This window comes from Mirounga angustirostris, unplaced genomic scaffold (assembly GCF_029215605.1).
Source record: "Mirounga angustirostris isolate CCGP_5_RB_7025 unplaced genomic scaffold, mMirAng1.0.hap1 SCAF_9, whole genome shotgun sequence".
In the NCBI taxonomy this organism is placed as follows: Eukaryota; Metazoa; Chordata; class Mammalia; order Carnivora; family Phocidae; genus Mirounga; species Mirounga angustirostris.
Genome location: NW_026991717.1, coordinates 116,176,115 through 116,193,041, shown reverse-complemented (window position 1 = coordinate 116,193,041; position 16,927 = coordinate 116,176,115). Strand labels below are relative to the sequence as shown.

Genomic DNA, 16,927 nt, shown 5'->3' with positions numbered 1-16,927 from the left:
AACTTGTATTCTTTTTCTTAACCAAGTCCTCAACAAATCCTGAATCTTCCATGGTTTGGAGTTTACAAAATCATATAAGCCTAAGATTTATAAATAAAAACAGCAGTCCCTGCTCTGACCCATACCTCCTCACTCCTACCTGTGAACCTTTCAAGCCACCCCTTTTGGAACCCTGTGTCTTTCTGTTCCAATCTAACTTCTAGGCCTTTTAACACAGAGTTTTTTAGCTAGTGGGTAGCACCTCCCTTCCAGGGGGTTTTGGAAATATTTAGGATGGAGGGCTTTCTGCCTACTGCAATACCTCGAAGCCACTATTAGCATTTAGTGAGTGAGGGGCCAGATGTGCTAAAAAACCTGCAACGAGGGGAAGCCCCACACAATGAAGAACTGCCCACCCAAAATATCACAGCACTCCCACTGAGGAACTCTGTAAGTTCACCTAGCTCCTTCTAATTTCAAGGCTCTTTCCCGTTGTTTCCTCTTCTGGAAAGTTCTACTTGTCAGCTGGTTGTCACCTATTATCACTTCCTCAGGGAAGCCTTCCTGACTTTCCAGAATAAATATTCCTCTACTATAAACTTTCATAGCAACCATACTTCTCCTTTGTAGTGCTTATCACAACTGTATGAATTATTTATGGAATTATTTATTGAACATTTGTGTCTATCCAAATAGGTTATAAGCTCCAAAGGGACAGGATATCTTGTTCAGTGCTACATTCCCAGTGCCTAGTAAAATACCAGGTGCACAGTTAGGCGCTCAATCAGTATTTGTCAAGGGGCACCTGGGTGGCTCAGACGGTTAAGCATCTGCTTTCGGCTCAGTTCATGGATCTCCAGGTCCTGGGATCAAGCCCCACGTTGGGCTCCCTACTCATTGGAGAGTCTGCTTCTCCCTCTCCTCTGCCTTCCCTCCTGCTCATGTTTTTTTTTTCTTTCTCTCTGTATCTCTGTCTCAAATGAATAAATAAAAATCTTAAAAATATTTGTCAAAAGAATAAAATCTTTTTCACCAGACTCATATATATATACTCACAGACAACTCATCTTTTAATTGTCTTTAGCTTAACACAGATCAACACAATAGCCAGACTTATAGCAAATGTTTCCAATATATTTCCTTCTTCTCCACCAGGTCTCCTACTGGTTCTGCTGCCTTGCTCACTGCAGAATTTCCAGTTAAAAGTGTGCTCTTTGCTGTTACCCCAAATTCTAACTCACCGGATTTCATGGCTCTTTAACCCTAAACTTTCCTTTTCCCGATAGACAGTAACCCAATTAAGGCCCTTTTTTCTTCTCTCACCAATCTTTGCCTATTTCTCAGCTTCCTCTAAGGTTAGCTCTTTGTTTTCTTTTAAAGTTTCCTTTCTTCTTGGGGCACCTGGGTGGCTCAGTCCTTAAGCGTCTGCCTTCGGCTCGGGTCATGGTCCCAGGGTCCTGGGATCAAGCCCCACATCGGGCTCCCCGCTCAGCAGGAAGCCTGCTTCTCCCTCTCCTACTCCCCCTGCTTGTGTTCCCTCTCTCACTGTGTCTCTCTCTGTCAAATAAACAAATAAAATCTTTTAAAAAATAAAGTTTCCTTTCTTTTGACTATTTTTAGTGTGCCATTATTCCAATTCTAACAACTCCTAACTTCGGTTCGCCTTAACATCTTCTGTGTATCCACAAGAGGGCTTTCAATCTCCCAGCCTGGATCATCAGTTTTATCCTCCTCCAGAAAGTCATGTCCACCTGGAATATTTTATCTTCTTGGCATAAACATGATCGTATCTCAAGTCAAATTATATTTAAGTTACGCTGGCCATATCAGACAAGAGGCTCTCATTTTTACACGTTTGGAGAGCAAGATTATTTTTTCTTTTTTAAATCACAGCCTCAACTTGAACCTTTCCATACTGGTATTAATGGTATTTAATGGCAGAAATTCTTTACCTAGGTCTCTTGGCTGTATGGTTGGGTTTAGAGCACCTGAATTTCTTAAATATTTATCTGTATTTACTGGGTATTACCACAGCTTCCAGGAGATTCTCAGGAGTCCATGACCAAAGACAGAGGTTAAAATCACTGCTTCATAGCTCACTGTTAGCCAATATAACAGGACAATGACCCGGAAAAACCAGGAAATTACCAAATAAAAGACACCTACTTTGTGCATTATAATTGGAGTTTTTGGATACCTTCCTTTGGGCTTCTGGATCTCCTTCTGCCATATTCACCAGCCACACCATTGTTGCTATTGAGAAAGACAAAAATCCAGGTAAGAACTTGAAACACAGAAAGTACATGAATAGAGAACAGGCCATTATCTTTCTACAGAAATCACCAATCTTCTTAATGTTGCCTTAAGAATCCTTAACAATCAGAAGTAAATGCATATTTATTTATTTATTTATTTATTTTTTAAAGATTTTATTTATTTATTTGAGAGAGAGAATGAGATAGAGAGAGCATGAGATGGGGGAGGGTCAGAGGGAGAAGCAGACTCCCTGCTGAGCAGGGAGCCTGATGTGGGACTCGATCCCGGGACTCCAGGATCATGACCTGAGCCGAAGGCAGTCGCTTAACCAACTGAGCCACCCAGGCGCCCAGTAAATGCATATTTAAAACCACAAAAGACTTTCTTTGATTTTGGCAGATTAAAGAAAAAATTCTTTTTTTTTTATACGTTTTATTTATTTATTTGACAGAGACATAGAGAGGAACACAAGCAGGGGGAGCGGGAGAGGGAGAAGCAGGCTCCCCACCAAGCAGGGAGCCCGATGCGGGGCTCAATCCCAGGACCCTGGGATCACGACCGGAGCCGAAGGGAGACGCTTAACTGAGCCACCTAGGCGCCCCTAAAGAAAAAATTCTAAAACTGAGCATTTACTCTAGCTTTCAAACTACAGCTGCTATTGTAAAACCATAAATTTCATCATTTCCAGTCCCTGAAAAGTAACCATAGGGAAAACTGTTCAGGCCAGCAAGACTCTACTGAAAAAAACAGCTGGACTAGTTGAATATCCTAAAATAATGTGAAATCACTGATGAAAAACACTGATGAAAATTACTTATTGGAACTAAATTAGAGAACAAACTGGGACTCTCTAAAGTATCACATAATCATTATGATTCTAAGCATGCCTGACCTCTGGGATATTCAATAATGCTAAACTGTGATATACAAGGAATAAAAAAAGGTTAAAAGCAATAAACATAAAGGGGATAGTCAACTGGCCTATTCTATGTCCCTTCCACAAAAATACATATATAATCCATATAGATCTAAATATATAACACATACATCTCTGTCACATTTTAAAGGACAACATGCATACATTAAAATGGTGCTTCTCATATACTGCAGGTGGGATGAAAAATGGAATAGCCCCTATATAGCCCCTTATTGAAGGGGAATTTGGTAACATCTAACAAAACTACATATGCCATTACTCAGCCATAAAAAAGAATGAAGTTGGGGCACCTGGGTGGCTCAGTCTGTTAAGCATCCAACTCTTGATTTTGGCTCAGGGTATGATCTCAGGGTTGTGGGATCCAGCCCCACGTTGGGCTCCGCACTCAGCGCAGTCTGCTTGTCCCTCCCTCCCACCCCACCCCCTCCCGCTGTTAGCTCATTCTCTTTCTAGCTCTAAAATAAGTAAAATCTTAAAAAAAACCTGAAATCTTGCCATTTGCAACATGGATGGACCTAGATGTTTATGCTATTATGCTAAAACAAATGAATAAATAAGACAAAACAGAAGCAAACTCATAAATACAGAGAAGAAACGTGGTTGCCAGAGTGGAGGGGGGATGGGCAAAATAGGTGAAGGGGATTAAGAGCTACAAACTTCCAGTTGTAAAATAAGTCATGGATGTAAAGTACAGCAAGGGAAGGAATATAGTCAATAATATTATAATAACTTTGTAAGGTAACAGATGGTAACTATGCTTACCATGGTGCACATTTCATAACGTATGTAAATAACGAATCACTATGCTGTACGTGTGAAACTACTGTAAGACTGTATGTCAACTATACTGATTAACAAAAAACTACCTGTGTGCTAACTCTTTGACCCAGGAATACCACTTCTGGGAATTTATACCGAAAATACACCAACAATAATACAAAAATACATATAAACAGGGAGCCTGCTTCTCCCTCTCCCTCTGCCCCCCACTCATTCTCTTTCTCGCTCTCAAATAAATTAAACTTTAAAAAATAAATAAAAAAATAAAAAACACAAAGTACAATTAAAACTCTACAAGTGGAAAAAGGTATAAAGAAAAATATAGAAGTTACCTCTGTCTTTAAATCCACTTCCCAGGGGTAAACACTATTAGCCGTTTGTCAGTTTTTTAAATGTATCATCGGGATTGTATATACACATACATCCAAATCCAAATATAGCTCCCTTCTTCCCATAGGATATTGCATTATTGCTTAAATCTTGCTTTCTTCTGCTTTTTAAAAAGATTTTATTCATTTATTTGAGAGAGAGAGAGCACACAAGCGGAGGTGGGGAGCGGCAGAGGGAGAGGGAGAAGCAGACTCCCCAATGAGCAGGAAACCCGACACAGGGCTTGATCCCAGGACCGTGAGATCACGACCTAAGCCAAAGGCAGATGCTTAACCAACTGAGCCACCTAGTCATCCCTAAATCTTGCTTTCTGTATTTAGTATATAATCTTTAACATTGAAAAAAACAATTGGACATATACAGAGCTACCTCATTCTTTCTAATGGCTGTATAATTATCTATTGTATGAATGTACCATAATTATTTGAAAGTTTTCCCTTTGGATACTTAAGTTACTTCCACCCAGCATTCACTATCAACATTTGGCAGGACATTCTGTATGCACAAATATAAAATACATAGTCGATTTTAATTTCCAGGAATAACACATAAGAAGCTCACATCCAAATGTTGATTAAGAGGAAAATGTTGATGTTCAAAACTTCACCTGCTCTTTTCTGCCAAAAAACACAGGAAGTACACGATAATAAATTTATATTGGAAAAAGAGCAAAACAAAGATCCTCGCATTCCAGACAATGAGTTTTCTAACATTTGACCAGACTTCTCCACATACAAGCACAGTCCTCATCTCTCCACTTCCCCCAAATGATATCACACTGAGTTCACAAGAAAGATGAAGGTCAACTACAACGTGCTCCCAACTTTACCTCTCTTTTACTATGTCTCACTACCTTCTGGCTTTTCTCTCTTCCTTTTCCTTCCTTCCAAGTCTTTCCCTGTTCTCTTCTAATTCCTCTTGCTGAACTCTCAGCGCAATTTCTACCTGCTTTGTTGATAACCTTGCTCCATTAATCATTCCTTCTAGCTGGTCTCTTCAAAGGCTTTCTCCACTTGGCTCCTTCCCCTCAACCTTAGAAACACAATTACATCTTCTATCTCCTGGAAACACCTTTCCTCAGGCCTGCTGTCCCCTCAGGTCACCATTGCTCTGCCTGTGGACAGGAATCTCTGTAGTAGGTGATGTCTACTGTACCTCTCCTCCCTCACCACCCATTCTCTGGCCACACCGTAACTTCTACCGCCAGCAACAGCAAAACACGGACACACTGCCCTCCCTTTGGAGCACTGCTTCTGGCCCAACCACTCTACTGAAATTGTTCTCTTAAGTGTCACTGAAGATGTCCCAAGGCACCAAATTCTATATGGTTTACTTAGTCCTCATCTTTGGCTTCTTTTGGAGCATTTGATGTTCCTTCCTTCTGGAAACTCTGTTTTTCCAATAACCCAATAGAAAAATAGGCCAAAAAAAAAAAAAGTCTACAGGGATATATCAAACTGGTAACAGGGGTAACTGCTTGGTAAGGTATTAAGATTAGGGATGACAGGTTTTTTTTGTTTTGTTTTATTTAACAAAGAGAGAGACACAGCGAGAGAGGGAACACAGCAGGGCGAGTGGGAGAGGGAGAAGCAGACTCCCGCTGAGCAGGGAGCCCGATGTGGGGCTCAATCCCAGGACCCTGAGATCATGACCTGAGCCAAAGGCAGACGCTTAACGACTGAGCCACCCAGGCACTCCTAGGGATGCCAGTTATAGTGAAAAAAAATATTTAATTTTTTCCAGCATAATATATTAATGTATTACTTGTGCAATTGAAAATTTTGAAAATATGGAAAAGAGTATTATACCCAGTCACAAAACAAGAAATGTAAGTATATAGCTAAGAAAAACATGAAAAAAAAGTCCAAATAATCACTAATAGTTATTAGTTAATAAGCCAAGATCAAAATAAAACAAGAGGTTATTTTTTGCCTCTTAGTTTCACACACACGTAATAATGAAGGTATAAGGAAACTGGTACCTCACACTACTAAAGGAAATATAAACGGGTATAGCCTTTTTAGGAGGCAATTTGGATCCATCAAAATTTAAAAGCATACACGCTTTGACTTAGCAATTCCATTTTTAAAATTGTATCATACAAAAAATTTCACAAAGATGGATGATCTCTACAAGCACTCTTTGTGACAGAAAAGAAATGGAAATGATCTAAAGGTCTATCAACCAGGACACCCTTCTCTGAGTATCTATATAGAGAATACTATGCAGCCACTTCCCATGCTGACATGGAAAACATGTCCTGATATTGTTAAGTGAAAAATCCTGACTATCCCAATTTTCTTCTCTTCCCTTTACTGTTGTTTCTCTTCATTTTCTCATTCTCTAAACACAGGAGTTGACAAAGTTCTCTCCTTGACATCCTCTTCTCATCCACTTTTGTTGAACCACTCATCCACTTCCGAAGTCTCAACCACCTCTGCTACGCTTTCAATTCCGCACCTCTAATCAACCATTCCCCAAGCACTAGTACTTCACTTCTAAACTTATGCTGGGAATTTCTACCTGGTTCACAGGTCCCACCAACTAAGTAAGCTATGGGCTACAGACAAACTAAACGTTCCTCAAACAAGAAAAACACCTCTTCTTCATCACCTTTCCTTCAGGCTTAAAACTTGTCTCAGCAGTTGCTAAGAACTACTGATTCTACCTCTAAAACCTCTCGTCAATCAGTCCTCTTCCTGGATCTGCCATTAACAATACCACAGTTCAGACCCTCATTATTTCCCACCTAGATTGTGACCGTATCTGCTTCGTTATCAGCCATCACCTCGGTTCTCACCACCCACAATTCAGCTTGCACAATGCTGCAAGCCTATGGGGCCACAGCTCTGGTCACATTACTCTTGTGCTCAGGAACCTTTGATTTCCCAGTGATCACTGAATAGCATACAGATATCTAAACCAGCGACTCAAAGCTATTCCTGATCTTGCCCTAATCTGCCTTTCCAAACTCTTCCCCCTTGAACTCTCTCCCATTTTTACTCCATGTTCTAGTCAATCTAAACACCTGAAATTTGATAAAGATACTCCACACTTACGTCTCAAAGCCATTCTTTGACAAGCCCACTTATGGAATCAACTCTCCCATCTGTGTTTGCTGAAATCCCACCATCCTTAAAAGGTTCAATCCAAATGCTATCTCAGCCACAAAGCCTTGATTCCCCAGCCAGGTTTCCCTTCTTCTGAACTCTCTTTACACTTCAATTGTGCCTCCTCTGAATCTGGTAACAATGCTGAATGTTGCTTATTTATACATTTGTCTTATCTCACCTCTAAACTATAAGCAAAGGAGCTCTGAGTAAGGCAAAGTATCTTAAACATCTTTATGTCTCCCAGTGTTCTGTGGCAGCAGGTCAATGCCCAAATGCACATGTACTGAATGATTAGGAAGAATGGGATCCCAAAATAATAAAAAAGGGGCACATTGTGAAGGAACAGTACAATTTTTTCAATAAGCTAGGGCAAGATTCCTCTGTAGTAAGTGCTCGATAACTCTTGGGCGCCTGGGTGGCTCAGTCGGTTAAGCGTCTGCCTTCAGCTCAGGTCATGACCCCAGAGTCCTGGGTTCGAGCCCCGCATCAGGCTCCCTGCTCAGCGGGAAGCCTGCTTCTCCCGCTCCTGCTCCCCCTACTTGTGTTCTCTCTTTCTCGGAAATAAATAAAAATCTTAAAAAAAAAAAAAAGTGCTCGATAAGTCTAGTAAGATTTTATTTATTTATTTTTAAGATTTTATTTATTTATTTATTTATTTGAGAGAGAGCACATGAGAGGGGAGAGGGTCAGAAGGAGAAGCAGGCTCCTTGCTGAGCAGGGAGCCCGATGCGGGACTCGATCCAGGCACTCCAGGATCATGACCTGAGCCGAAGGCAGTCGCTTAACCAACTGAGCCACCCAGGCGCCCCAAGATTTTATTTTTTTAAAAGATTTTATTTATTTATTTGTCAGAGAGAGTGAGCACGTGCACAAGCAGGGGGAGCGGCAGGCAGAGGGAGAAGCAGGCTCCCTGCTGAGCAAGGAGCCCAATGTGGGGCTCCATCCCAGGACTCTGGGATCATGATCTGAGCTGAAGGCAGGTGCTCAACCGACTGAGACACCCAGGCATCCCAGACTAACAAGATTTTAAATGAGAGTAATGGCTCCCCACCTCTAAATATTTCTTCTATTTCTACACCTACTGAAAACTCTCTTGAACCAGTGTCAGGTGGAAGACAATAGTTTGCAAGGAAACAGGAATGTGTAGAAGTTGTCTTAATGTTATGCATTTAAGATGAGAAAAAGTATCATAATAATGACCATAATTACATGTGTTTGAGTTCCTAAAAATTCTAAGCTGAGTACGAATTTAACATCATTCCAAAATACTTACAGGAGTAAATAAGAGCTGGAAAGAGAGTTTCATTTCTCTCCTGAGCTGTTTCAACCAGCATACGAAGTGGGCCTTTTGGACACAAAACAGCCACTAAATCTAGAAAGAGGAAAAAAAAAAAATCTGGAAAAATGTATTGGCTAAACTTACAAATGGGTGTGTTAGGGAGGAATTAACCAAGGGAAAAGGGTTAATGTCCTGTTTACGCAGGAAGATACTGAATGAATATGAAATAGACAGCAGGTAAACAGGTGGGGGAAAAACAACCTAAACAAAATACACAAAACCACACAGATAATCAATGTAAATTTCACTTTGGATTTGCCTATTTGGTTAGTTTACAGTGTATCATCACAGAGTTCCAGGAATAAGTCTTCCCAGTTTGAAGGAAAGAGGCAGAGATAATGACAAGACAGAACTATTCTAGAGCTATTGTCAATTTCCAATAAGCAGAAACAAAGATAAGCCATTTCTGAACAAATCATATCTACGAGCCACAGACAGAAGCTTTACAACGAGAGGAATTTAATAGAGGGGATGACTGAATTTTTCAAAATATGAAGAGCAGTGTAACAGAGATTCATTCCCTTTCCTTTTTAAAAATAGTGTATGTACTACTTAGGGATACTTGAATTAAAGGATAGTAAATTTAAACAAAACAAAATAAATCTTTGCATGAAAACCTTTTAGTATTTCTTTTGTACTTCTGTCAAAAGCACTTCACACTGTCAGGTCTTAGAATGCATGTGGTGCTGAAAAGTGGGTTATTTTTTCACAAAAACAGCAACTCAGAACAGAAGCAATTTGCCTATATTCTTGATTCTACCACAATCTCTTTCCATCAACTGCAATTTTTCTGACATTTTCTGTGCCATAAAAATTCAGATTATAGAAGTACAGAAAATTTCAAACATTTAAAAATATTAAAACAGCTGTAGCTAAATTTGTGAAGGAAGACTTCACAGCTTGTGTAGACATCACCATCATTCAGATGCATTTAAGTAAAAAAAACCCCTCACACCTGCAAGTGGTCATGTCTCCTTGAATACTGCATTGACTACCACTAATATAATAAAACACACACAAAGAATTCTCTGCTCTCACTGCTTCCACTTTGATTTGTTTTGGATGAGAAAAGGGAGATTTGCTGCACTCTGAAATAAGGAGATTTTCAACCTGTTTGAAGCTGCATGTCCTATAACTATCTGCTGCCCCTAATAGAAGTGTTAAATGTTAAACTCCCTTATTTTTAGAGCAATTAAAGTGAATTTTGTTTAAAAAATTTTAGAACCTGTGGGACAAATTAAAAAATCTTCTGATGTTGTAAAAAGGGACTTGAGAAACACTACTCTAAGTAGTGGATACAAAAGTCTCTTAAAGGAACTCAAAGGTCTTGAGAAATAATCATTTATATCATATGGAAGAAAGAGTGTTGACGGGAGAAATAGTATAATGTAGTAGAAAGAATACTGGACTTGGGATTCAGATTCTAGACCAAACAGCGTTAAGCTTGGGCAAATACTTCACCTCTCTAAACTTCAGGTCTGTTAGGTGCAGTAAAATAGGAATTACTGCCTTGATTACTTTACAGGATTATGTATTTTAAAAAATAACAGCTAACATTTATTGATACTGTTCTAAGTGTGTTATATGTATTTTTTCATTTAATCTTCATAATAACTAAGACTTAAGGGTTGATTATTGTGCTAGTCACACAGCCCATAAATGATAGGTGAGGAGCCTGGATTTGAACCAGATATGGCTGCCTCCAGAACTGGCACTCTGTTGTTTTTGAACATATAAAAATAGAACCAGACTCTTTTAAAATGCACCTCTGATGTCTGACTGATGATAGAAATATGCCATGTTCCATTTAATTAAATTTTAAGTTGCTTGAGTATGTCACAATGGTGCTCTGTGAGGTCTGTAGCCCGAGGCTGGTAGGGACGGTGAAAGTCCCACTGAAACTCTTGTTCAAGAGCCCAGCATTGTATACCTTTACAGGTGAGATCAGCACTATTAACAATGTCTGGAAGTCCACAATGGATAAAGTGAGGCCTGTACTGTGGCTTTAATATGTAGAGACATGTGTAACCTTGATACATATTTTGAGTATCTGTGAGGCCAGAGATTCTTGTAGTCATTTTCCTCAAAGAGAAAAACCTTGGATAAGTAATTGCTGTTGCTATCATTGGTGGAGCCAGATGACTAAACCATGGCAATGGCCCAAGAGTCTGTAAAAATGCACAGATGGAGCCAACTGTTGACTAGGATAAGGTGACTGGCTAAAGTTCATCTAATTTTGCTGACCCCTGGATCCCACTCTTCGATCAAGGATGTCCGGATTAGGTAATGAAAAGAAGGGGCTCTTCAGTAAGCTTCATCACATATAATTTTGATGCTGTTCATAAGGTGTACAAACTCCCACTGCTGTTCACTGTCTCCCCAGGTAGCCACAGGTCCAAGAGAGGGGTGAGCTCCTCTAGCACCTTGTCAACAAGCCAGGGACTGAGGACAGAGGAGGCCACCTCTCTTGTAGGTGTGATACTCCAGAAGGCCCAGACTTAGCTGTATCCTGTAGGTAACATTAGCAAGGAGGCCCTGGTAGCTGGCCTGAGCTTGCAGAACGCTGTCTCCATAACCCACAGAAGGACGTGGAGCTTCATGGGTTCGGGGCCTGTGAGAACCTGTTTCCAGGAGAGCTCAGTATGCACTCTCCAACTGCCTCACTAAGGGTGTACAGCATGGGACTGAGGAGGGCAGTTTCTCAAACCAGAATCCATGGGCAACTTCTGATCATCACGGGTGGTCCAGAGATTTCAGGTGTGAGAGGAGGTTGCTATAGCTTCTACAGTGAATGGTTCTCTGGAGGGGACTTTAAGAGAAGTGATTGTCCTCTTACAATCTGGACAGATTCTAGAGCCCTTTATTGTAGGGGGCCCCAATTCAAGATGGGCCAATTTGTAACAGTATGAACAGACTTAAGTAAAATTTGTAAATGAGGAATATGCTGCCTCCAGATCCCAAAAAGCCCTAAAATATACTGGGCTTGTTTTAACATTGTGGGTGTAGGGAGGCTCTGTTGCTATTTCTTGACAGTGTCAGAGATATAGAAGCCTTACTAAATAATTTTCAGGAATTCATCTGGGGTGGCAAAGCCTTGTACTATGTACAGGCAAATGCCCACCCCTTTTTTTGAGCTCCTGTGTGACTATTTGTATGTCTTCAATGAATACGTCAAACGAATCTCTTCAGAGGATAATATCATCGATGTGATGTTCTATCTGCGCTCCTGGAGAAAGCTGGATGTGGTTAAGATCTAGTCAACAAAAATTGTATGCAAAGGTAGGGCTGTGGAAGAATTCCACCAGCAGCCAGGTAACGATACAGTGTGTCCCTCTGAAGGTGAAGGCAAACTGCAGCTGTTGAAAAAGGCACTGAACAGAAGAACATATTAGTAAAACCTCACTGAACAGAAGAACATATTAGTAAAACCTCTGACTGCAAAGTATTTACCAGTTGCTGATTGGGTGGGGGCCAGAGTATACACGGGGACTCTGCAAACCATCAAGTGCTGTATCACCTAAGGTCTTTATGAAAGACACAGAGAGTACATGACTATAGTTCTAGGACTGCTTGCTCAAATATGAGAACAGAACCAATTTAATTCTATTTCCATGGACTTTTTCCTCATCAAGTGGGGATGACGAGGATTCCTACTACAGGTCACCTGACATTTTAATAAGCATTTGAATAGGGATAAAATTATTATATAGAGACCACATACTGACCTCTGAAAGTGGCTCTCTTCCTGGCTTTCATGCAGGGTGACAGCCGGAGAGCACACACCTATACAGCTGCTTTTGTCATTCATGGCAAGGATACACTGTGACTGTTTGGAACCCATGTGACACTCGGTGTTAATGAATTTGAATCTCACACTGCCCAAGTAAGTTTTATTTTTAAAAGAATAATTCTACCCAAGTTGCCTTATAAAAAGGAGGTGTCCTAATTTTGATTTAAAAACTAATTGAGCATTTTATGTGTGTGAAGCACTTGCTAGTGCTTTTCAACATAGGTTCTGAACTCTTACAACTCTGAGAAGTACTGTGCCCATTTTCCAAATGAGGAAACTGAAGCTCAAAGAGTCAGGCTTTTTCTTAGCGTCACAAAGACTGTTGGTGGTGGAGACAGGATTTAAATCTAAGTCTTCTGAACAGAAGTCTATGCATCCTTCCACTAATCCATCACTGGCTTAAACTGGGGGGCAGTAAGACATTTTTAAAGAACTGAACCTCAAAAAAATGGAAATCTTTATATGAAAAAGACACTATAGCTAATTAATTATTTATTGAAGAGCTATGAGGTGTAACTGTTATCACTTTCCTAAGTCAAGATAACTGGAAAAGGAAGGGAAACACACCAGTGAGGTACTTCTGTGATGAACAAAATGTCAGTCTTGAGTTTTACCATATACTGAAATCACAGCCAAGATGAGCCACGCTGTCCATTCTGGAAGGTACTTGATAAATACCAGGGCCATGAGGGCACTGATCATAATGAGATATGCCTGCTGGAGTCGCAGAGGCCCTTTCCAGTGAATGGCAATCATTCCCACCACACCAAAATTCCAGATTAGGAGTGCAACAGTAATGTAGTCCATGGCAACATTGTAGGTTTTAAACACTTCCCTGAAAAAAATTAAACAGAGATCTAAAATTATGTACAGTAATTTTCATCAAAATATTGTTTAGGAATATGGTTCCCTCAAATTAGATATTCATATCCTACCTTCATATTTTTCCCATATCTTATATCAAACTGTGCTATTTAACAGTTTTCTTTAAATTCACTTTTTCTCTCAAGTTGAGCTTACTTTAACAGAAAACTCTGTATCATTCATATAACTGGGAAACCAGTATCATAGGTCATAGCTGTAAAAGTAAATACAAAAACTAAAAAAAGGCCACATATCACTTAAAATGCCACAGTGGATGGAGTGCCTGGGTGGCTCAACTGGTTAAGCCTCTACCTTTGGCTCAGGTCATGATTCTGGTCCTGGTATCAAGTCCCATGTCCAGCTCCCTGCTTGGCAGGAAGTCTACTTCTGCCTCTGTCCCTCCCCACCCCCTCACGTGTACAGGCTCTCTCTCAGATGAATAAATAAAATCTTAAAAAAAAAAAAAAAAATGCCACAATGGAAAGAAACCCTAGTTTAAAATATCTGAAATTAGAAAAATTAAACATCCACAATAAATTTTATAGCTAGGACATATGATGTTATTTTCATAAAATGAAATTTAATGCAGCCATGAAAAAAAATATATTTTATAATACTAACTAGTCTTAAACATACCAAGTACAAACTACATATGGAAACAATCATAACTTAGGAGTATTTCATCAACAAAGTACATGGCTTTAAGTGACAGTTATATAGCTCAAACAGAGTTAATTTCTGAAAAACAGAACAAATATTTTACCACTTACCCCAAGTAAATGAATGAGAAAAAGAAGAGCAACAACAGAGATGAAATAATAAGCCAGGCATGAATGACCTAGAAAAGAAAGCATTTCAATATAATTAACAGATCCCATATCCTAAAGAAAGGCAAATTTCTTACTTCAAAAATAATATATTATTTCTGTATATGTTATTCTTTTCAAATGGCAGAACTCAAACTGACTTCAGGATCAGTGCATACTTATATTGGAACTCTTTGGTACTGAACTACTCAGAATAGAAAATAGAAAATTCAGCAAGACATATACAGACCTTTGTTCCTTTAGAAATATGTGAAAATTTTAAAATAATGCATTCTAAAATAAATTCTCAACAGAGCCAACAGTCAACATTTAAAGAAGCAATATTTTCAATGGAAAAATTTGTGGTATTTCTGAAATAAACAGAAATAAATTGAAAACTGAAAATAAGATAGTCCATTAAGTGACTTATGTATATATACAAGTGTATTTTAAAATAGGCCTTAAGTTACATAGCCATTTGATAAAATAATATTCAGAATCTAAAGTTTCAAGCATTGTAATGCTTTCTGTTTATTTTACATGGCTCATTAATAAGTAGTAATACTACAAATTCTTTGGAACACTTATAAGTCAGTCCATCCTTATTATGCAGAATTCATACAACACTATGTAAATATTAGTCACTATTACTCATGTATAGCTTATGAATATGAGAGAATCAGATTTGACTTTTGTAATCTGTTACACAAGATGAACATTTTAAATGGTAATTTTACGTAATGGGTGTATTTGGGAAAATACTATACAACTCAGGGAGCCTGGGGTTTTTAAGAACAGAATGGAGAAGCACAAAAATTTGTCAAGTAATTTCCAAAACTGAAATTATTTTGAGGTGGATACACCCATTATATGCTTTAATCTTTCAATGAAATTTACTATTCCAAATATCTTTTTTTTTTAAGATTTTATTTATTTAAGATTTTATTTATTTATTTAATTTTTGACAGAGAGTATAAGCAGGGGGAGTGGCAGAGGGAGAGAGAGAAGCAAACTCCCCACTGAGTGGGGAGCCCAATGCAGGGCTCGATCCCAGGACCCCAGGATCATGACCTGAACCAAAGGTAGACGCTTAACTGACTGAGCCACCCAGGCACCCCCTAAACATCATCTCTTAACTGGAATATTATTTTGTTTTCATTAAAAAAAAAAAATCTCCCACACCCACCTCCCAGATCCAGTTGTTCCAATAATCAGGCTCTAAGCTATCAAAATCTAGTTGTGATTAAAATATATGTTAATCTTCTCTTGTTTTGTTCTGATCACCCAAGGTGATCTGTAATTATTAATTCCTTTGAAAGAAAAGATTTCTTAAAAATTCTTGCTGCCTCTTTTTCTTTAAAACAACTTCATAAGATGGTACAATTTGGAAAAGGTTAAAAGAATGCCTTTACATGGAAGTTGGTATTCTTTGGACATTCAAATATTCTAAATTGACTATATGAATACAACAAACTTAATTTCTGGTGTTCTTCCACAAAAATAAATAATAATTTATTATAAAAATGTTCAAGGGGCACCTGGGTGGCTCAGTTGGTTAAACGTCTGCCTTTGGCTCAGGTCAGGATCTCAGGATTCTGGGATCGAGTTCTGAGCCTCCCTCTTCCTCTGCCCCTCCTCCCCACTCGTGCTCTCTCGTTCTCTCAAATAAAAAAATAAAATCTTTAAACAAAAATTTTTTTCAAACACACAGCAAAGTTTAAAGAATTTTACAGCTACCATTCACATTTTGCTGTACTTGCTTTGTAGCATTTCTATACATCTCTCCATCCTTTTTATTTTTAATATATATCAAAGTAAATTAAAGACATCTGTATATTTCCCTCTCAAAATATTCAACTTTAGCAAAATATTCTAAAGGGAGCCCTTACTCTATTTTATCTGCAGAAAATCCAATAAAGCTTAAGCAGAAAGGAACCTCCCCACGGGCATCCCACCCCATCATGCTCATAAGACTCAGCTTCAGAGATAATCCAAGTTACAAAACTAAAAAGTATATAAAATATTACAAAACAGAAAAGCTTTACAAAGTGGAAGATGTACACTGGTATTCCGTATTAAGTTCCGACTTAAAAGGCCAGAGTAAGGGGTGCCTGGGTGGCTCAGTTGTTAAGCGTCTGTCTTTGGCTCAGGTCATGATCCCAGGGTCCTGGGATGGAGGCCGATGCAAGCCCTGCATCGGGCTCCCTGCTCCATGGGAAGCCTGCTTCTCCCTCTCCCACTCCCCCTGCTTGTGTTCCCTCTCTTGCTGTCTCTCTCTCAGTCAAAAAAATAAATAAAAATCTTAAAAAAAAAAAAGCCAGAGTAAATACTGAATACTAGAAATTCTCATCTTTCTTGAGAAATGTTCTTTACCTTGTTTTTCTCAGCGAGGGAACATGGGGATGGTGTTTATTTTAAGAAAGCACTGTTCTGAATACAAAAATAACATGTATGTGTAACACTGAGAAGATATAGAAACACTAAAGGAAGAAAACGATTCCCACTGACCAGGGACAACCAAAGTTATTATTAACATGTTTTTTCAGGCATGTTTTCTGTCTGCATGTATAAAGGCCTTTTAACAACATTATAATCACGTAATTTGGTTTAGCATTCTGCTTTTTAAAACATTTTTTTATTACAGACACATTCTCATGCCACCAAATACTTTTT

At 38.9% G+C, this 16,927-nt stretch overlaps 1 protein-coding gene across 5 annotated transcripts in view; it reads right to left on the bottom strand.

The window, feature by feature from the left end:
* Nucleotides 1–16,927, bottom strand: part of PSEN1 (presenilin 1) — a 69,992-nt gene that overhangs the window by 12,819 nt on the left and 40,246 nt on the right. For all 5 annotated transcript variants that reach the window (XM_045901144.3, XM_045901148.3, XM_045901147.2 and 2 more), the window contains 4 exons: nucleotides 14,219–14,286; nucleotides 13,199–13,419; nucleotides 8,729–8,827; nucleotides 2,146–2,232 (listed from right to left, as the gene is read on the bottom strand). In XM_045901144.3, coding sequence (XP_045757100.1) covers nucleotides 2,146–2,232; nucleotides 8,729–8,827; nucleotides 13,199–13,419; nucleotides 14,219–14,286 — 475 coding nt within the window. The remainder of the gene's footprint in view (nucleotides 1–2,145; nucleotides 2,233–8,728; nucleotides 8,828–13,198; nucleotides 13,420–14,218; nucleotides 14,287–16,927) is intronic.